This window comes from Peromyscus eremicus, chromosome 20 (genome assembly GCF_949786415.1).
Source record: "Peromyscus eremicus chromosome 20, PerEre_H2_v1, whole genome shotgun sequence".
Lineage (NCBI taxonomy): Eukaryota > Metazoa > Chordata > Mammalia > Rodentia > Cricetidae > Peromyscus > Peromyscus eremicus.
In genome coordinates this window covers 1,968,626-1,991,040 of record NC_081436.1, presented here as the reverse complement: position 1 = coordinate 1,991,040, position 22,415 = coordinate 1,968,626, and the positions used below count along the sequence as shown (strand labels likewise).

Here is a 22,415-nt window from a genome sequence, read left to right as displayed (position 1 = left end):
GGTTAATTAAGTGTAAAAGCTAGTTATTGATAAGCCTAGGCTACCAGCTGAGCATTTGTAAGTAATATTAAGCCTCTGAGTGATTATTTGGGAAATGTCAGGTGGAAGAGAATCATCTGTTTACATAACTTCTTATCTTTCACTTGCTGGATTAAAGTTTTATGTATTTCATGTTATTTGAGGCTATTTTGAAATGTATTGTTTCCCTTATTTCTTTCTCAGTCAATTTGTCATTTGTATATAGGAAGGATACTGATTTGTGAGTTCATCTTGTATCCAAATACTTGCTGAGAGTGTTTATCAGTTGTAGGAGTTTCCAGGTGGACTTTTAGGGTCACTCATATATACTGTCATATCATCTGCAAATGGAGATACTTTAACTGCTTCTGTTCCAATTTGTATCTCCTTGATCTCCTTCAGTTGTCTTATTGCTCTAACTAAGACTTCACGTACTGCATTGAGTAGATCTGGAGAGAGTGGACAACCTTGTCTTGTTTCTGACTTTAGTGGAAATGCTTTCATTTTCTCTTCATTTAAGTTGATGTTGGCTATGGGCTTGATGTAAATTGTCTTTATTATGTTGATATATGTTCCCTATATTAATAGTATTTCCAGGACTTTTATTTTAAAAGGGTGGTAGATTTTTTTTTTTTTTTTTTTTTTTTTTTTGGTTTTTCGAGACAGGGTTTCTCTGTGTAGCTTTGCGCCTTTACTGGAACTCACTTGGTAGTCCAGGCTGGCCTCGAACTCACAGAGATCCGCCTGGCTCTGCCTCCCGAGTGCTGGGATTAAAGGCGTGCGCCACCACCGCCCGGCTAAGGGTGGTAGATTTTTGTCAAAGGTCTTTTCTGTATCTAATGACATGATCTTGTAGTTTTTGACTTTTTGTTTGTTTTTATGGTAGATTTCATACATCTATTTACAGATGTTGAACCAGCTCTCCATGTCTTGGATGAAGCTCACTTGATCATGATGGATGATCTTTTTGATGTGGTTTTCAATTCAATTTATAAGTACTTTATGAGAATTTTTACATCTATGTTCCTAAGGGAAATTGGTCTGATATTCTCTTTTTGTTTGATTTTTCTGTGGTCTGGGTATCAGGGTAACTGTGGCCTCATAAATGAATTGGGAAATGTTTCTTCTGTTTCTATCTCATAGAATAATTTGAGGAGTATGGTTAAAAGTTGAAAGTCTGATAGAATTCTGCTCCAAACCTCCTCAGGCCCTGGCCTTTGTTTTTGTTGGGAGACCTTTTTTCCTTTTTCTTTCTTTCTTTCTTTTTTTTTGGGGGGGGTTCCAAGGCAGGGTTTCTCTGTGTAGTTTTGGAGCCTGTCCTGGAACTCACTTTGTAGACCAGGCTGGCCTTGAACTCACAGAGATCCACCTGCTTCTGCTTCCCGGGTGCTGGGATTAAAGGCATGAGCCACCACCACCCGGCAAGGTTAGGAGATTTTTAATGACTGCTTCTATTTCACTGAATTTATAGGTCTGTTTAAATGGCTTATGAGATCTTAATTAAATTTTTGGAAGTGGTATGTCTTGAGAAAATTATCAATTTCTTAGATTTTCCAAATTGGTGGAGTACAGCTTTTAAAAATAAGTCTTTAGATTCTCTGGATTTCCTCTCTGTCTATTGTCTGCCTTTTCATGGTTAATTTTGTTAGTTGAGATATTCACTCTCTGCCTTCTAGTTAGTTTGCATAAAGGTTTGTCAATTGTATTCATTTTCTCAAAGAACCAACTCTTTATGTCAATGATTCTTTGCATTGTTTGTATTTTATTGATTTCAGCCCTCAGTTTGATCATTACCTGTCATTTGATGTGTGATTTCTTCTTTCTGTCCTAGGGCTTTCCAGTGTGCTGTTAAGACCTCTCTAACTTTTTTATGTAGGCACTTAGTGCTATGAACTTGCCTCTTAGAACTGCCTTCATTGTGTCCCATAAGTTTGGGTATGTTGTGTATTCAGTTTCATTCAATGCTGGAAATCTTTAATTTCTTTCTTAATCCATTTTAAATTCAGCGGTGAATATTTCAGTATCCAGTGAGTTTGTAACCTTTCTATTCTTTCTATTGTTGGTATCCAACTTTAACCCCTGGTGGCCAGAAATGATGCAGAGGTTATTTCAATTTTCTTGAATCTGTTGAGACTTGGTTTGTGTGCCTGAGTATATTGTCAGTTTTGGAGAAAGTTCTATGAGGTACTGAGAAACAGGTGCATTTTCTTGTGTTTGAATGACTTGTTCTGTAAATATTTTAGGTCCATTTGGTTTATAATGTCTGTTAGCTCCAGCATTTCTCTATTTAGTTTTTTCTGTCTTTTGGCCAGAGTCAGGTCATAAAATCTCCCACTATCAATGTGTGATTTCAGCTGTAGTAGTGTTTCTTTTACAAACTTGGGTTCCCTGTGTTTGGTACACAGATATTAAGAAATGCTATGTCCTTGTCAGAAGCTATTTCCATAAGAATTAAAGCTTTTAAAAAGAGGAGAGAAAAAGAGGGAGATGAGTATCCACCATTCTTTAGCAAGCATCTTGATCTTGGTTCAAAATCAACAGGCAAATAATTCACTGGAGCTAATGTTGGAATGAGTACACAAGGTGCTATGATGGTCGTCCTTGCCCCACAGGGGACCTCTACCTCAGCCAGGTGCTCATGTGGAATGCTTGGCTATTTATCAAGAGATTATGAGAATCTGGGCAGGGCAGTGGTGGCACATGCCTTTAATCCCAGCACTTGGGAGGCAGAGGCAGGTAGATCTCTGTGAGTTTGAGGCCAGTCTGGCCTACAGGTGAGTTCCAGGATAACCTGGGCTACAAAGAGAAACCCTGTCTTGGAAAAACAAAAGAGAATTTAGAATGTTTCCAGATGGAGTCATAGATGTTCTAGCAGGCCTCCAGGAAACATTAATCCTCAGACTGAGGAATTAGGATATTTTACCATTCTTCTTTAAGGATCTTGCGGACTCCATCTTGTCCAGATAGGCATAATGATACCAAATGTCTGCAGGTCCTGCCATATCCTAATTTGAATTAACCCCAGTCATCTACATTATTTTAGAGCCTCTACCAAATAGAAACAGAAGGCTCAGACTATCACTTTGCTGATGTCATTACCTAGCCATGTGCCCAGAGGTGAGTCATGGTCACCTCTCTGCCCACCAAGGAGATTTGTTCACCAAGGGAGGGACCAGGTGCTACAAAGCACTGAAGCCATGCAAACATCCCCTCACTCAGAATCTGACTGGTTACATATTCTGTTTATGACTCAGGCTTCATACAGGGTCCTGAGGGTGAGCTTATCAGATGGTCTTGTCCTCTAGCTAGGCATCCCTTTAATGCTTTTTAAAAGTGGAAATTAACATGCACATAGTCTAGAATTCTCCTTTTTAAAGGGTACAAAGAGTTACTAAATGACAAACATGCATCTAATCACAGGATGTTTCTGTTATTTCCAAAAGAAGCCTTGAACTGGTTAGAAGTTTCTCCGAAATGCACCCTGCTTCCCAACCCTGTACACCTCTCATTTTCCATCCTGTCTGTGAACTGCCCTAACCTGGAAATTCACACTGGCAGAATAAAATGCAATACTTGGGGAAAGAAGAGTTGCAGTTTCCTAGTGGATTTTTCCTTTGATAGTATGCAGTACCCTTCCTTATCTCCTCTGATCAGGTTTGGTTTGAAATCTATTTTGTAATGTATCAAAATGGCTATATCAGCTTGTTTCTTGTGTCTGTTTGCCTGGAATATCTTTTTCTATCTCTGTACCCTGAGGTGATGTCTGTTGTTGATATTAAAGTGTGTTTCTTGGATGCAGCAGAAGGATGGAGCCTGTTTTTCACATCCATTCTGTGCCTTTTTTATTGGGGAATTGATGTTGAGAGTTATCAGTGAGCAGTGACTTTTTTAATTCATGTTATTTGGCTGTGTGTGTTATTTGTGGTGTGTGTGTGTGTGTGTGTGTGTGTGTGTGTGTGTGTGTGTTTGTGTGTCCTCTCTCTTGATTTGCTGCTCTGGGATTACTTATTCCTTGTGTTTTCTTGCATGTGTTTAACCTCTTGAGGTTGGAGTTTACCTTTCAGTGCGTTCTGTAGTGCTGCGTTTATAGATAGATATTGATTAAGTTTGGTTTTATCGTAATGTGTCTTATTTTTCCACCTATCGTGATTAGAAATTTACTGGGTCTAATAGTGCTGGCTGGCATCTGTTGTCTCTTAGAGTTGTAGAACATCTGTCCAGGCCATTCTGGCTTTTAGAGTCTCCATTGAGAAGTCAGATGCTATTCTCACAGGTCTGCCTTCCTATGTTATCTGGTCTTTTCTCCTTGCAGCTTTTATATTCTTTTTTGTTCTTTATGTTTAGTGTTTTGGTTATTATAGGCTGAGAGGAATTTCTTTTCTAATCCATTCTACTTGGTGTTCTGTATACTTCTTGTCGAAGGCATCTTCTTCGGTTTAGGGAAATTTCCTTCTATGATTTTTTGAAATGTTTTCTATGCCTTCGATCTGGGTATCTTCTCCTTCCTCTGTTCTTATTATTCACAGGTTTTGTCTTTTCATCGTGTCCCAGATTTCCTGAATGTTTTGTGCCATGATATTTTAAGATTTAACATTTCTTTTCATCAAGATATCCATTTCTTCTACCACATCTTCAGTTTCTGAAGTTCCCTCTTCCATATTTGTATTCTGCTGGTGAGGCTTGCCTCTGAGTTTACTGTCTGATTTCCATAATTTTTCACTTCTAGATTTCCCTCAGTTTGGTTTTCTCTCTTGATTCTATTCCCACTTTCAGGTCTTGAACTGTTTTCTTCTTTTCCTTCCCCCATTTGTTTGTGTTTTTGTAGGATTTTTAAGGGATCAGTCCATTTCCTATCTGGGATCTCTGTCATATCCATAAAGGCTGTTTTTAGGTCTTTGTTCCGTACTTCAGCTATGCTCCCGTTGCCAGGGTCTGCTGTGTTTGGATGCCTGGCTGTGGTGGAGACACATTGTCATGGCTGCTGTTGATTGGGTTTTTGTGCTGGCATCTAGGCATCTTGGTTTATGATGATTGCAATTCAAGGTGCCGATATCTGGTCTTGCCTTTGTTGGGTGGGTGTATTGTTCCTTGGTTTCTGTTGCCCTCTCTAGTTCTTAGGAGGGTGTGGTGGTTGTGTGTTGCCTGTTAAGGAATTCTTCTGGGATCCTGCTGGGTGTGGCTGAGGGCTTCAGGTAAAATGTGTTTCTAGGTATTGTGAACTGACTTTTTGAAATGGGGCTGGGTTGAGAAGGACCCTCTCATTGTCCTGTCTCTACCTTCAGATCTTTCCCTCCTTCATTTCCATTTTGTATCTCTCTCTGTCTCTCTCTGTCTCTCTCTATCTCTCTCTCTGTCTCTATCTCATACAAACACATGTTCCCACACACACATGCTCATGCATGTATGTATGTGTGCATTCCTCATATGCAAGAAACCACACAATAATTGTCTTTCTTTTTTTTTTTTTAATGGAACGCTTCACAAATTTGCGTGTCATCCTTGCGCAGGGGCCATGCTAATCTTCTCTGTATCATTCCAATTTTAGTATATGTGCTGCCGAAGCGGGCACATAATTGTCTTTCTGAGTCTGGCTTATTTCACTTCTCATAATGCACTCAAGTTCGTCTGTTCTCTTACCAAATGTTATAACTTATTTCCTTATGACTACAACCCCACAGTATATGTGCCAGATTTTCTTCATCCATCTTCATCAGCTGATGGACATCTAGACTGAGTTCATGAATAAAGATGGGTGTGCAGGTGTCTCTGATACGCTGACTTACATAATTTGGTGTGTGTGCCTGGGACATAGGCTGGGACCATTTCCAGTTTTCTGAGGAATATCCACACTGATGACACAGTGGCTGCACTATTAGCAGGACTGACGGGCTCCCCTTCCCTGCACTGTTGGTGTTTACTTTCTTGATGACAGTCGTTCTTACTAGGGTGGGATGCAATCTCTCTGTAATATTTATTTTTCATGAAATTCATGTGTGTGACTGGTCTGTGAGTGTGAGTGTGAGCGCAGTGCTAGTGGGGGCCCAGCGTGCGTGCTGGGACCTGAACTTCTGTCCTGCAAGAGCAGTGTGCATTTTTAGCCACTGAGGCATCTCTCTAAGCCCTAGTTTTTAAAATCAACTACTCTGCATCTTGTAATCGGAGAGTTACAACAATTTATAATTAGGGTCGGTACTGAGACACAATTACTCACTCCAGGTATTTGCTGTTACTTTCCTCATTGACTCAGTACTGTTTGTTTTTTAAAACTTGTTACTCATTTTGAGGGCGTGCTGACTTACTGAGATGAACATGTTTGATTCTTCTCTTTTCCTCTTATGTTCATGTTTCCTCTCGTGAGATTGATTATTTTCTCGGCTCTTACGTTTGTGGTTGCCTTACTTCTCTTGTGTGAAATTCCTTTAAGTGTCCTCATGGATGTTGGCTTAAGGGTTATGAACTGTTTTAGGTTTTGTTTATCTCAGAATGCCTTTATTTCTCCATCCATCTGGGAAAGCTAACTTTTCAGGATATAGTAACTAGGGTTGGTAGTTATTTACTTTCAGGAATTTCATAAAACATTCTAGCCATGCACAGTGGTACACAGCCTATAATTCTAGCACTTGGAGGAAAGGCAGGAGGATCAGGATCCAGTTCAAGGACATCCTGTTACATAACAATTTCCAGGTTAGCCTGGCATACATAGAGAACCTAGTTCAAAAAAAAAATGTGCATGTATTAAACTGCATATATGCATATATAAAATGCGAGTATATACACATAAAATGCAAATCATATGTACATATGTGTATATATGGTGTGGATGTATACATACAATTACATGCTTTCCTGAATTTTAGAGTTTTAATAAAAATATGATGTTATTCTAATAAGTTTGCTTCTGTAGGTGAGTGATTTTCCTCTCAGATATTTTAATATTGTGTTTTTGTTCCATAGCCATGGAAGTTTTTAATTAGAATGCAACTTGAAAATGTTCTCGTCTAGGTGTATTTATTTGGGATTCTAAGTGTCTCGTATTTCATTCCATCATTGTTTATGCCTTCAGTTTTTAATCTCAGCTCTCTCCTACACTCCACAGATGCTTAAGTTTGGGCTGTTGAATGTGTTCACACATTCCTGAGCAGTGTGGCCATGCTGATTCATGTCTTTTTTGCTATCTGCATGTAGTATTTCCTTGACCATGGCTTCATTGCTGATATTCTTATGCAGTGTGCTGGCTTTGGGCTCTGGAGTTCATCCTCAGGTGACAGGTTTGCTTTTTCACAGTGGAAAAGAAGCCATTGACTACCACACCCTTCAAAACAGGACTCCCTGATGCTTGCATTTCTCAGTGGGTCCTTGACTAAGTCTCCTCCTCTGAACAAGTGCCTCTCATTGTCTCCTCTTGGTAGGAGGGTGTTTGGATGTCCTTTGCTTTCAGGTCCTGACAATAGCTGACTTGCAAACAATAGCTGCCATCTTAAGACAATGCCTAGCTCCAGCACTCTGAGAAGTGGGGAATGGTGTCTTAGTTAAGGTTTCTATTGCTGCAAAGAAGCAACATGACCAAAAAGAAAGCTGGGGAGGAAAGTTTATTCAGCTTACACTTCCACATTGCTGTTCATCAGTGAAGGAAGTCAAGATAGGAACTCAAACAGGGCAGGATCCTGGAGGCAAGAGCTGATACAGAGGCTATGGAGGGGTGATGCTTACTGACTTGCTTTATATGGCTTGCTCAGCCTGCTTTCTTATAGAACCATCAGCTCAAGGATGGCACCACCCACTATGGCCTGACCCTCCCCCATCAATCACTAATTAAGAAAATACCTTATAACTGGATCTCAGGGAGGCATTTCCTCAACTGAGGCTCCTTCCTCTCTGATGACTCTAGCTTGTGTCAAGTTGGCACACAAAACCAGCCAGTACAAGAGGCAAAATGGATTTCTTCTTCAAAGCCTGCCAGACATGTGGAGGAGTGTCTGTCACACTGGGTCCCCTGATGGGACTTGTGAGAACCATGGGCTTGCCCTGTGGTTAAATCTGCCAGTCAGTTTTTCCATAGCTACCTGGCTTCCCCTGTGCTTGTGGGTTTGGCTCCTCCTGTCCAGGGAGCCAAGGCTGGAGCCCTGCACTGTTTTCTACTTTACTTTGGAGTTGTCTTCCTGTTGGCCACACTTATCAGGATCCTGTTATCTCTCATGAAGTCCCCATGCTCTTCCTCTTTGTATTCCCTTGAGGATAAAGCCTGTCCTTTTTGCCCTGACTCTTCTTACACAGAAGTCACACAGAAGAAGTTTCTGAGCTGCTGTAGTAATCCTCCTTTTCAAGCATATATATTAGTGATTCTATTTGTTTAATAGGGTTTTAGGTATCCTGATTATTGATTTATTCTTGTATGAAATTTGGTGTTTTGTGCTTTCTAGAATATGGCGAGTTTAATCTAAACAATACATTCTGACACAGAGGTCTTTGCAGCGATCATTTTGGGTGAGGCAACCCAAACTCAGAAAGACAAATGCAACATGTCCCCTCTCATATGTGGAAAATGAGCAATAAAGGTAACTTTAAGGGCCTTTTCTTCAAAGTTGCAGACTCTCTGTATAAAACAATTTGCTACAAAAGATACACTTGGAGGAAGTCATTATGTTATAAACGTGCTTTATTTAGCAATTTCAAGAAAGCAAAGAGCAGAGGAGAGGTCACATGAGCACAGACTCCATACATCACAGGAATGTTGACTTAGGCTATCACAGGTACTGCCAGAGAGCTTCATGACATTGAAGTTGGGCTTTTCTCAGGCCACTGGAAATTTAAGGAAAGCTCTGGTTTTGTTGAGTAGGACCCAGACAATGGTTTCCAGAATGAATGAAAGGGACAAGGACACCATTTCACAAGCAGCATCAGAGACAGAGCCAGGGAGGCAGGAGCCTGGAAACCTAAATACAACTTGAAGCACCAAATGTTAGTAAACTGTGATGTGAAGTCAGAAGATGACAATCAAAAGATGAGTCATGGGGACCCAGCAGAGACAGACAGAGGAGCAACAAGGACTCAGCTCCCCAGCCCAAACCAGAGAGCAGAGGTGGGAGACCAGCAGGGACAGCCCCTGAGCACAGGGCTCTGCAGCCAGGGGGTCTGGGGATCAGGGACCAGCTCTGGTGGCAGGGACTTCAGTGCCTGTAGCTCTTCCTGCTGGAGGAGGTGCTGGTGTACTTGATGGTGGAAGAGCTGCCACCAGAGGAGCTGAGGCCACCGCTGATGCCCCTGCCACTGCCAGAACTGAAGCCACCTCCAAGGCCATGGCTGCTGCTGTAGGAGTAGCTGCTGCCTCCTCCCAGGCCCAGGCTGCTGCTGGCACCACCTGAGCTGCCATAGCCGCTGGACATGGTGGACTGCACCACAGCTGTGGAGGAGGGAAGGGTACAAGGGACACCGTGAGCCACTGTGTCCGGTGAGCCAGGCACAAGGCAGGGCAAGGGGAGGTGGCCAGCAGAGTACTTACAGATGTTGACTGGTCCAACGCCTTCACCATTCAGCCTGGAAGAGGAACAGAGCAGGTGAGAACCAGGGAGCCATCACCTCAGTCCCTGTGGGAACCCTCAGTCTGGTGACGGTTCACAGAGAATCGCCGGCAGAGGGTTCCTGAATGGAGCCATTGTGGCCACAGCTAGTGCTCCCTCATCTTGTGCTCAGATGCCTTATCTTGGAGGTGTCCTCAGGGGCTGGAGGAGGGGTGAATACTCACCTGCACTCCTCTCCTTCCAGAAGCTTCCTGTAGGTGGCGATCTCCACATCAAGGGCCAGCTTGACATTCATGAGCTCCTGGTACTCCTTCAACAGCCTGGCCATGTCCTGTTTGGCCTTCTGCAGGGCATCCTCCAGCCCCTCCAGCTTACCCCTGGCATCCTTGAGGGCCATCTCCCCTCGCTGTTCAGCCTCAGCAATGGCAGCCTGCAGGTTGGCACACTGGGCAGAGAGAGAAAGAAAAACAAACTTGAAGTGTGGTTCTCTTGAGAGGGTGAGCCCAAGACCTTTGTTCCTAGTGAGCAAGAATCTAGAAGACCAGAAATAATAGACAGCAACCTCTGAATTTTTCTGTTTATCCTACCTGCTTCTTGACGTGGTCGATTTCAGATCTCAGCCTCTGGATCATGCGGTTGATCTCAGCGATCTCCTGCTTGGTGTTGCGCAGGTCATCCCCGTGTCTGCCAGCTGTCACCTGCAGCTCCTCATACTGAAGATCAGTTGAAGAGAGAGCATTTATGTGAGTTTTGCATGTGAAAGCAAATTCACCTTCAATGAACTATCATTGGTGTAATGGCCTTCCCTCAAGAGAAGCTGCAGAAGAATAGGACTACATAGTTCTCTTGGGGACTGAACATGTTCTGTGCAATCTCATGAGGACCAGTGTTTTGAGTACAGCTCAAGCTAAAAGAGCATGGACATCATTTATGGCAACTTTCCATCTACCTCGGGTTCCTCTTGATCCCTGGACTATAACATAATTCTATAACACCAAGTGCAAGGTCCATTTGCTATTACAGGATCCCAGTTTCTTCTTAGTAGATCTCTAACTTCTAATGACATTGGAGGTATATGAATTCATTGTGGGTCCCAATTATTCTTAATCAGTTTCCAACTTAATACTCACTTTTGTCTGGTACCAAGACTCAGCCTCTGCCCGGCTCCTCTGAGCAATCTCCTCATATTGGGCCTTGACCTCAGCAATGATGCTGTCCAGGTCCAGACTACGGTTATTGTCCATGGAGAGGACCACAGAGGTGTCTGAGATGTGAGTTTGCATCTGAGACAGTTCCTACAGAACAGAAAGAGGCAACGTCAGCTATGGATGTGAGAATTACAGACATTCCCAATGCCCCACTCTCAGTTTGCACAGGAGAAAATAAAGGAATGGGGGCAGATTCGAAGAGGGAGAAAAACAGAGGAAGACACACACACACACACACACACACACACACACACACACACACGCAGACTTGACTTACTGCATCATAGAGAGCTCTCAGGAAGTTGATCTCATCTGTCAGGCTGTCTGTCTTGGCTTGCAGTTCAACCTTATTCATGTAGGCAGCATCTACATCCTGAGGAAAGAGTCAACAACATGGAATCTGGTTAACTCTCTTGCCCAGCCTATTTTCCTCCATCTCCCTGGCAACCATTCTCTGGAATGGACCAGACATGCAAAGCATATCTCTCCATCAGCAGAGAAACCATCCCTGTGACTTAGTCAGCTCACCTTCTTCAGGGTCACAAATTCATTCTCTGCTGCTGTGCGCTTGTTGATTTCATCTTCATATCTACAAGAGGGAGGGTTCCACACATTGTAGTCAGTGGGTAGATGGCATCACAGGCAGCCCTTGACCCTACCCCAGTTTCTAAAAATGCAATATATTCAAATCATGCCAAAGATGATTTTGTTGTTATTAAATATCATTCCTTGTCTCTCCCCTAGCCTCCTACAACCCTCCAGGGTCTTATTCTCTTGCTCTTTGGCAATAAATTGACATTTCATCATTATGACTGAGCTTCCTTAATTCATGGAATTCGGGTCTAGATTATGCCTCCATTATCATGAACTTGGGCAACCTGAGTTCTTCTTTTGTTAACTCACTTGTTCTTGTAGTCCTCCACTGTATCCTGCATGCTCCTCAGCTCTGAGTCCAGGCGGCCCCTCTCCCCAATGATGTTGTCCAGCTGCCTCCTGAGGTTGCTGATGTACTGTTCAAACAATGGCTCCAGGTTCTGCCTCACAGTCTTGGTGCCCTGCTCCTGCAGCAGGGTCCACTTGGTGTCCAGGACCTTGTTCTGTTGCTCTAGGAACCTCACCTGGAGGGGCAGAGTGTGAGAAGTATTTGAGTTTCATTCTTCAGTGACCCCTTTGTTAGTGTGACTCTCCTCTCAGGCTGTCTGTCTAGACCCCTTCAGTGTAGTACCTGGCCCTGGGTCTACAGGGGCGACCAGAGCGAAGCTCCCAACATCCTCCCTGTAAGAAAGGCAGAGCACTCAGGCAGGGCACAGGCAGCCTAGCAGTGGCTCCCTAGAGTTCCTTTAGTGTGACTGGGATGCCTCCCAAACTGCCCTGTAGAGACTTCTGCCTCAGTACAATCCTCTGTGATAGGAGGCCAGAGCTCATATCAGCCCACTGGAATCAGACACCCTTATGGGGCAACCTCTGGAGGAGAGGAACTCTGACCCTGATTGCTAGCTGCCAGACTAAAGAGGAGCACAAAGCCAGGACAGAGTCAACTAGAAACAATGGCTGTACTTGAGCAAACCCTAAAGTATCTTCCCTTCACACCTGTCTTTGGCATTCACTGGAGTCTACTCCTGTGTAGACTCCTCTAGCAAGAACCACATCTCACCTTGTCGATGAAGGAGGCAAACTTGTTGTTGAGGGTCTTGATCTGCTCACGCTCCTCAGTCCTCACCCTCTGGATGGTGGGGTCGATTTGCAGGTTCAGAGGGGTGAGGAGGCTCTGGTTGATGGTGACCTCTTGGATACCTCCAGGGGGACACACGGGGAATCCAGCTCCCCCATAGCCACCACCAAAGCCAGCTCCACCACCGAAGCCGAAGCCACTGCCGACTCCTCCTCCAAAGCCGAAGCCTCCTCCAACTCGGCTACCATAGCCTCCTCCAATGCCACAGCTGCCCCCTCCGATGGAGATCCTCTTGGAACTCCCCACCCCATAGAGGCTCCTGCTGCCAAAGCCAGCTCCTCCACACATGGCCCCAGAGCCACCACTGCCTCGGGAGCGGCACACAGACACACTGCTGAAGCCAGAGCGGTTGAGCCCAGGGAGTCTGGCTGAGCCGGCACTGAAGCCTCGGTGGCTGGTTTGACTCCTGATGGTGGATTTGGTAGACATGGTTCCTGGAGATGAGAAGTCTGTGAAGTGGAGAGACTGCAGGGCACAGCTGAGCAGATGAAGGTGACAGGCTCTGGGCAGCTGCTTATATATAGTGTAGATGGGCTGGGCTTGGTCCTGAAGGTGAGCTGCAGAGTGGGAAGGGCAGGGCTTTACAAATAATGAGATCACCCCCAAGTTCTAGTAAGGTATGATACATGAAGATTGCTTTTGGCTTCCTTTAGTCATGGAGCAAATTCTCCTGCCTTCCAGCCTTGACTTGATCTGAACACAATGAGCCTGGACGTAAATTCTCTGAAGTCATGAGTTAGTCATCATCTCAAACAAAAGAGACAAGGAGCTGATCTGTGATAATTGTCCCTTCATTCTGCTTATTTAGACACTCCCTGTGTGCCCCCTCACCACACAGGTTTTCCTTTCCTCCTTCACCTCCCTCTCCAGCTCAGTCAGACTCTCCCTTAAGTCGTAAAGGCATTTACCCAATATCCCAATCTAGAAATTGCCAGCTACATGGAACTAATTCTTCTGTAGCTCCTGGCTGCTCTTGCTGATGGTCTGGGATGGCCAGGAGAGTCTCTTTGTCCATATAACCCTCCTCTCTTAGGCCAGCGAGTAGAGAAGTTGATTCTTTCCACTCTAAGACTAACATTGACTGTGTGCTACACATTAACCTCCACTTGATTTTTCCCTGAGGACAGGCAGATCCACCTGACCTCTGCGGGTGCCCCATCTCACCTGGTACCTCCCTTCCACTGTTTGCTCTCACATCAGGCTCATTCTTGAGTAAAACAGTCTTTCCACATTCACAGACATTGTCGTCTACACTGTGTTGACATGTTTTCTTAGAGCTTAAACTAAAGATCCCAAATGAAAACGACCACCACAGTCTCTCAGACATCCTCAGAATTTTTCTAACCATCGATTTGGACATTTCCTAGGAATGAGAAATCAGTAATGTTAGTAGGATGTGGACAAAAAGGTGAGGGGGGCATAGAGAAGCAACAAATCACCGAAATGTGCCCTTACAAGTGTGGCGATTTCACAAGTCCATTCCCAACGTATTTTTCTAGTCTCATATCCTGAAAAAGTCAAATTCCAAAGGAGAGTTTGTGTTTGCAGGGGAGTGAGGTTCACTCTTTCCAGTCCACGCATGAGGAACCACGCATGAGGAAAAGAGAACAATTCCAGGTGTGTTGTCTCTGAGAACATGTAGCTAGAGAAGCAGCTGTGGGCGGCAAGGCCGACTCCCATATTGAGCAGAGCTTGCCTAAGGTCCTGTTACTGTTTTGAATTCAATCACTGCTCTCTGGCACAGTGGGAACCCACCAATCCAGGAAGGTAGGGAGCTCCGGACTCCTCAAAGGTGCTAACTCAGTGTCTGGCAGGAGAGAGATACCTTCCCCAGACAACGGAAGCAGCTGCCCTCCCTCCACCCTGTTGCACAATGCTTCACCAAGAATGTGTTTCCACCCAGTTCTGGGAAAGAAGTGCTTCTCATGGTGTGGAGCACTGATTCTCAATGCTCTCTTGAGTTAGGGGTACTAGGTGTGGTCGGGCTGCAAGGTGGAGAAGTCAGTTGATGCAACCTGTATCTTCCCACTTCCCTGGTCTATTTCAATGTCTGTACCTGCTTCAGTTGTGACAACCAAGACTGTGATTTGCAAAGCCGGAAGAATTCACTATTCATTCCTTTAAGGAAATCCTTTGCCAAGCCCTGGTGCAGAGCATGAGTCCTGGGGTCAGACAGAGCAGTTCCCCTGTGCTCATATACAAACCACTGAACCCTTCGTGTGTGCTTTTATACCCACAGACAAGATGAAAACTATACCTTCCTCACAGCATTGTGGAGATGGGAAAGTTCTCACGAAGGTCTTGGTGACATGTATGTTCTCAACAAGGATGAGCTAGTGTCATTATTAGAAAGAAGCATGATGAAGTTTGATGCGTAGGGATCCATGAGAAGCTTTGGAAACTGGAACACAGGTACAGTGTGTGTATGTGTGTGTGTGTGTGTGTGTGTGTGTGTGTGTGTGTGTGTGTGTGTGTTTGGAGGACAGCAGGAGAAACAAAGCCATTATGGCCGAGTCTGTGCCATGTTTGTCAGGGACCTGGAAGCTGTGTGTAGGAGATTGCCCTGCACCTGCCGGAGCTGCAGCCGACAGGAAGGCAACAGGACAGGAAGACTTCTTGCCAGCAGGACTGGCAGAACCCACCCCACTGCCCGCAGGAGCCGAGTCTCATGGTCAGAGAGCATGAGTCTGGCTCGAGCCCAGCAGGCTACACTACTCCCTCCACTGGAGCCAGGCTCCCTGCTCATCCTCTACTGGGTCCCTAACTGTCTCTGGCTGTGCAGGGACATGCTGCCACGCACCAGCACAGGTGACTGCACCATTCTGTGTGTTTTTGAAGGTGGTGCTCTCAAATGAAACACGTTCCTTAGTTGCAGCAGGGACCTCACTTTCAGTCATTGAACCCATCGGAGTCTGGTATCACCTCAGCCTTCTATCTGACCCCAGGCTTGTCTATGCTCCAGAGAGCATGGGTAGTCAAAAGTGCCATTTGATTTCCTGACACAAGCTTGCCCGTTGGTAGATTGGTAAGGCACATTCTAATACAGTGCTTCTCAACTTTCCACCCTTTAATAAAGTTCCTCGTGTTGTGGTGACCCCCAACCATAAAATTATTTTCATTGCTACCTCATAACTGTACTTTTGCTACTGTTACAAATCATATTGTAAATATCTAATATACAGGATATCTGATAGGCGACCCCTGTGCAAAAGTCCTCCAACCACCACAGGGGGCAAGACCCACAGGTAGATAAAAATCCTCTTGGCTGGGCAAGTGTTTGAGTGGTTTCTTTAAACTAGCTGTATGATATCTTTATGAGTTAATTGGAATAAAGTAATTTTACTTTAAAAATTTAAATCAAATCTCCTTGGTCACCTACTAGGGAGCACTCTGAGAACTCACTCCAGTGACTTTATCTAGGAGGACTCGGGGGGAGGAGGGTGCACACACACACACACACACACACACACACACACACACATCACCACCACCAGCACCACACCACACCATGCCACACCACACCAGGAGCTCCATTTCTGATTCTTCTCAGCCCCACTAGCCTTCAAGGGTTAGCTCATACTTGGCTTTTTTATCCTTGGTGCCATTCTTGTCTGAGTGTTCTCTAGCTAGTTTCAGAACTGGGCTGTTTCTCACTTTCTAGACTTCAGTCTTCACACACACCCATTTTTTTTTCTTTCTTTCTTTTTCTTTCTTTTTTTTTTAAATAGGAGCTCACTATGTAGCTATGGTTGGCCTAGAGCTCTGTAGACCAGGCTGGCCTTGAACTCACAGAGATCCACCTACCCCTGCCTCTGCCTCCTCGGTGCTGAGATTAAAGGCAAGTGTCTTTACACCTGGCTTCACACATTACTTTAGTATCCATGGGTGTTCTAAGCCGGAGGGACCCCTGAAAGGTTAGAGACTTAATGGAGTCCTCCCTGGTGGCCCTGAGTCATACCCCACAGTGTCACCCCAGGCAGTTGGGTTTCCCAGAGGAGCCAGGGAGGAAGGGCCACCTTTCATAATGAGACGAGAACAAAGGGTGATAGTTCAGGCAACTATGTGGGGGAAGAAGTGAGTGTGAGTAACTCCATGGCAGCTGGCCTCCTCCCTAGCAAGCTGCTGAAGACAGCCTCTTTTCTGTGCTGGAAGAGTCCTATTTAGTCCAGCCTGCAGCTGCCTCGGGAGGCCATGGAATGTAGAATGCCCTGTGCTTGGCCAGAGGGTAGCCGGCACTGCTCACTTTGTTCCTGGCATGGAGGTGGGTCAGAGGGAGGTGTTGAAGCCTGGGCCTAGGGAAAGTTGCCTCAAGATGATTTGCCTCGTCTTTCAGCCTCCCTGGGTGGAGCCCATCAACGATCATGGAAGGCTTAGGACTAAGCACACAATCCACAAACCACAGGGCAGGACGATGCTGTTCCCAGGGAATCCCACAACCCATCCTTTAGGAGTATCCCAAGAGAAAGGCACACCCGTGCGGCTACATGCACGTGTGAGAACACATTCAGCAGCTCCGGGGCTGGAATGAGCAGACTGCTTTACACAGCCAGTGTGTCAGGTAGTCCCTACACCTGTGCACACTAAACAGTTTCCACTGTAGCTGCAACTGCACTCCCATGTCCCTCCCCCCTCAGAGAGCACACCAGGCCAGGTCACGTATCAGAAAACCTGAGTGGCTTCCACTACAGCTAAAGTCTCTGGCAACTGATTTTTCAGTGGGATGGGATCTCTTCATCAGTTCAACTGTAGAGTCCCAATGTCACGACAAGGGCATTTTCCACAGTGCTTCATAAGATACTTGGTTCCCAGCACTGAGCTGCCTCTGAACTGTGACCCCTAATCCCCAGATGTTACCCGCTGGAAATTTGAAACTGAGATGTGACCTGGACCTCTTCTTTACAGGGAAAAGACACATCATGACTTCCATTTCCACCGCCCAAAGTAGCATATGATGAGAGGGGTCTGGGATGCACCTGAGGGACTGATAATTGCCCTGTGCCGTGAGGAGCACACATGCAGGTATAATCGCAGAGTTACCTCTATTGTCTTATCGGTGGATCTTGGCATCTGTTTGTAGAGAACCTTGCTATGTAGAGAAACATTTTGAAAATATTTGGTTCTTTTTTATCCACTTTGCCCCTGTGATATTGAATGTTTCAGGCACTGAGAAGTTCAGAGTTGGGCTTGGGACTGAAGACATATTTGAAAGGAAGGGACAGCTTGTGGCCTGTCTGGTCAATATGGAGATACTGAAGATCTCAGAGAGGCTGGGAAGGTGGAAAGGGGCAGCTGAGTGGCAGGACCAGCCTAGGGCTTGCCTGGACGAGCAGGACAGGAGCCCTGGCAGAGGTGCCAACCAGCTTCTGCTTCCTTCATATGCCCAAGATTCAAAAGAGCCAAGCCAGGGCTCAGAGGGGCCAGGACAATCTCCAAGTGGAGTGCTTCCCCGCCTTCTAATCCCTACCCCTGTGTTCTCTGGCTTCCTCACCACCCCTGCAGGATCCACCTTACTAGACTGTGTGACTTTCAAAATTGTAGTGGGCAGGAGGGGGCGGGATAATCTAACAGTCTGCCAATGAAATACAAAAGGCAACTGGCTTGCATAATGGAAGTGGCTAGGTGAAGTTGTCCTAGGGAATCACACCTTAATAATACTTGGAATCCTGGGTAGACTGGGGAAAACAAGGCCTTTTGAATGTGATGAGTCATTGCTCCATATTGGGACAAATCTGCAGTAATTCTACCTGCAAATCTCATAGCAGAATGACCTGGCCCCTGAAGTTCAGATACCCTAGACAGCAGAACTTACTGTCTGCACTGGGATTTCTTGGCATCCAGCGGCTCCTTCTGCCTTTATGATCTCACCTGAAGCCTGAGGTTGGGATTAATGACAGATCATTGATAACTCTGGCACAAGTCTGTGGCACTTATGTCACAACTTAAGCCTCTAAGGGATTGGCCTACTTCCTTCTCCTCGGTCCTTGCCCTCCCTCAGACATTGGAAAGAAATAGCCTGGATCTTTCTAAACTGGTAAGAGGAACACTGGATGTGATTAAGAAAGTCTGCGCCCTGGAGTCGCTCGGTGGACTGGCAAACCTGCATTCTATTCCCAGCACACTTCTTTCTGCCCATCTCCACTATGGAAATGAGAAATGGGAAATATTTTCCCTTTCTTTTAAAACCACATTTTGCTGAGGTATAATTTACATGTAAAGAAACGCACAGAACTTAAGTGTGTGGAACTCAAATTATTCTGATAAAATCACATACTCTATAACCTATAAGCCAGCAAAACATAGAATATTTATTCCCATTACTCCAAAAATTCCTTTGGGCCCCTTCCTTGTGAATTTCACCGTTCCAAGAAAACGTTTGATTTTTCTACCAAATAGCCATACAGTATATATTTATATTGTGTTATACATGAATTTATTATATTAGTATACTAGTATCTTGGCTTTTTTATTTAAGAAAATGTTTTTTGATTGTGCTTCATAGCTGAGAGATATGTGAGTGATTCACGGCTTGGTTAACACACTCCTACTCATAAATTCCTGGGATATTTCCAGCTAGGATTCCCTTGACTAAATGAGATTTGAGTACACTAGCATTTCTAAGAACATAAATATTCACTTTGGATACCTTAAAATGGAATTCATGCATTGACAGCAAATGCATATGAGTTTTCAAAAGCTGTTGCACCATTTTTGAAAGTAAATTTCCCTTTTTAAAGCAACTTTTGGTTCATAACAAGACTAAGCAGTGTGCCCCACCGTGCTCACCCTCCAGCCAGGTGGTATGATGGTTACAGTGCATGAACCTGCCTGACATGATGTCGTTACCTCAAGTAATGGTTAATGTTAGGGCCAACCCTGCCGTTGTCTCTTCTGTGAGTCTAGAAGAATATGCAATGATGGAATTTCATTAATCTAGAAAAATCCTATGACTAAACCCCAAATCCCATGATTCCCTTATCTACCCCTTCTACTTCTTGTCATTGTCAGCCACTGGCTTTTTAGCTTTCTGAGTCTTTTTCCAGAATGTGATTATAGATGATAGATGATAGATGATAGCTAGATAGCTAGATAGATAGATAGATGATAGAGTGATTGATTGATAGATGATAGACAGACAGATAATAGATGACAGATCAATAGATAATAGATAGATAGATAGATAGATAGATAGATAGATAGATAGATAGACTGATAGATGAGAGATAGACAGATGATAGATATATAGATAGATCATTAGATGATAGATAGATAGATAGATAGATAGATAGATAGATAGATGATAGATAGCTATCAGATGCTTCTGAACATAACCTTTTCAGATCAGCTATTTGCATTTAGTAATGTACATTTAAGTTGTCTTCATGTATTTTCATTGATTGATAGCTTTTTAAATCCTGAATAATATTTATTTTCTTGATATACCACAGTTTGTCTGTTCACCTTCTGAAGGATATCAGAGTTTCTTCTATAGTTTGGTATTCAGGAATACGGCTGCTTTAAAAGCCCATGTGGAGGTTCTTGTATTGTCATGTACTTTCAGCTCATTTGTGCAAATGCCAAGGAATGATTGCTAGATTTCTGGTGCAAGTATGTTCAATTTTGTAATAAACTACCAGAGTCTGTTCCAAAGTGGCTAGACCATTTTGTATCTCCACCACCTTCAACCACAACTGCCTTCACCGCCCTGCCGGCACCGAGTGGTGCCTGGGTTCTGGGTTTGGTGCCATTTGACTAGCACATAGTGGTGTCTCCTTGCACATCTCTGACGTATGGTGATATCGAGCGGCTAACCGATGCTTTGATTATGCATTATCAGTTATGCATCATTCAGGGATGTGTCTTAAAAGTTCACCAATGCATTTATACCAGAGTGACTTGTTTCTCTTATCATTGAGCGTTCAGAGATCTTTGTACATTGGTTTGTTTGTTTGTTTGTTTGTTTGTTTTCCTGTCCATTCCTCTAGTCCTGTTTCCCAGTATTCCCATCCCACATGTGTTACATCTTCTATAGCTGTATATTCTCACAGCTGAAGAATAGAACTCTTGACAGTTTCAAAAGCAGTTCATTTCTGCTCCCCCTGCTGGAAGCATGAGGAGATTTTTTTTTTTTTTTCTCTAGCCTTCTCTCTACACAGGCTTGGCAGAGCCCCTAGAGGTAAAACTCACTAAAGCAAACTGGGATTCTCTATCTGTCTGTCTGTCTCTCTGCTCTGCAGGCTCAGTTCTCTGCTGAGTGAGGAGGGCCGTTGCCTTTCGTGTGTTCGGCTTTGAGTAAAAATCTACAGATGTCCACAGGTGGGTAGGGGTCTCACAGCTGATCAGCTTTGAGTAAATACCTACAGATGTCCACGGGTGGGCAGGGGTCTCACAGCTGATCAGCTTTGAGTAAAAATCTACAAATGTGCATGGGTGGGCAGGGGTCTCACAGTTGATCAGCTTTGAGTAAATACCTACAGATGTCCACGGGTGGGCAGGGGTCTCACAGCTGAAAGGTCGTTAGGAGCGTGAGGCCTGGGACAGTCTTCGGGATGGGGGCAGTGACTTTCCCTCCTGGACTGTCATTTCCCCGACTTCACCACCGCAGCATCTTCTGTCTCTCGCTGTGGTTTGCAGTCTGGCTTGCAGCGTGCACGTCAAGCGGCGGTGCGACCTTGGTGAGCTGCTGTTGCGTGCAGTGTGCGGCAAGCTTACACATGGACCTCTGTTGCTTTGGGTTACCTTTGTAAGTTCCACTTTATAGATTTCATTGGTCTGAATCAGAAGTCACAGTAATGGTCACTTAGGAGGAGGCATGTAGGGTTGGGTCCCTCATAACAATACCTTTGGGTGCTGTGTCTCTGTCCAGAACTATCTACGTGTCCCATGTTAAGCTCTGTCTGCCAGTTCTACTGTAAACCAGGACCGATGATGCTAAGCTCGGTGGAAGGTCCCTTACCCTGTGGCTGTTGGCTGCCTGTCTCAGGCTGGCACAACCCTCTCTTTACGGAGTGTGCAAGGAAAAGACTGATAAACCCTGCGGTAAATGGTCCCATTGGGTTGTGGCTTTCACAGAGGAAGAGTGTTACAATGTGGCACGCTAATGCCACACTCCAACAGGCCCTGTAAAATTCATAGGCTGCTACTAATACTTGCCAGGCCTCTGTGGAGAATTGAAAAACAAACAAAAAAAAAACCCCACAAACACAAAAACAAACAAACAAAACCCCTTTTCCCCTGGGCTATAGAGGCAAACCAAGGAATGATGCAGTTATTTCTGTGGGAGCAGCCTCCCGCCCTGGTAGTAATAATAGGGGGCTCTCCAGAGAAAGACACATAGCAACATGAAGTCTCCAGTCTTGTCATAGTACATCCACAAACAGGAGGGAGGGGAGGGAGAGGAGTTGGAACTTAGGGGAGATGAAAGAGTTGGGATTGGGGGTGAGGGAGAGGAGTTGAAATTGGGGGAAGCAGAGTAATGAAACAAGATTCCACAATTTGATATAAGTAGAAATCTCAGCGACTCTGAAAGAACTTATACAGCATAAAGATCAAAGAGTGTGCCGGTTGGCTTCAGGCCTCTACCACAGAGGTTATGAATTACATTCATATCCGCTGAAATACTCCAGATAACCAAACTTCATGACTTTAGTCCATGCTGGAGTTCCGATTACACTTATACATGAGGGTCCTACTAGACATAAATAGGATGCCCCTGCAGCCTTGGGGGACTGAATCCAAAGGAGAACCAGTTACCTCCTCTAACTCATCAGAACTATTGATTCCTAAATGCCCCCACAAGCACATCATCTTTTAAAATACCTGAGTCTGAGCCAATAGATTAAGTCTTGGACACTTAACTTTCTTGAAAGGAATGGACTTCATGGGCCTTCCTTTCCCAGTGTAAATGAAGCAGATGCTCTGATGCTCTGCTTCATGGGATCT

General features: G+C 44.7%; 1 protein-coding gene and 1 non-coding gene across 3 annotated transcripts; both read right to left on the bottom strand.

Annotated features, from left to right (window-relative positions):
- Positions 1-5,480: 5,480 nt before the first annotated feature.
- Positions 5,481-5,587, bottom strand: LOC131897271 (U6 spliceosomal RNA). Its single transcript, XR_009375626.1, has one exon. It is a non-coding gene; the product is annotated as a U6 spliceosomal RNA (small nuclear RNA).
- A 3,598-nt stretch (positions 5,588-9,185) lies between these two features.
- Krt6a (keratin 6A) lies at positions 9,186-12,905 on the bottom strand. 2 transcript variants are annotated; one of them, XM_059246981.1, is made up of 9 exons: positions 12,399-12,905; positions 11,648-11,862; positions 11,273-11,333; positions 11,022-11,117; positions 10,667-10,831; positions 10,124-10,249; positions 9,761-9,981; positions 9,518-9,552; positions 9,186-9,418 (listed from the first exon to the last, which is right to left on the bottom strand). In XM_059246981.1, the coding sequence occupies exons 1-9, from the start codon at positions 12,903-12,905 to the stop codon at positions 9,186-9,188; spliced, it is 1,659 nt and encodes a 552-aa protein (XP_059102964.1). The 2 variants fall into 2 exon arrangements, with proteins under 2 accessions (XP_059102964.1, XP_059102963.1); XM_059246980.1 differs by having other exon boundaries at positions 9,186-9,552.
- Between the last annotated feature and the right edge of the window lie 9,510 nt (positions 12,906-22,415).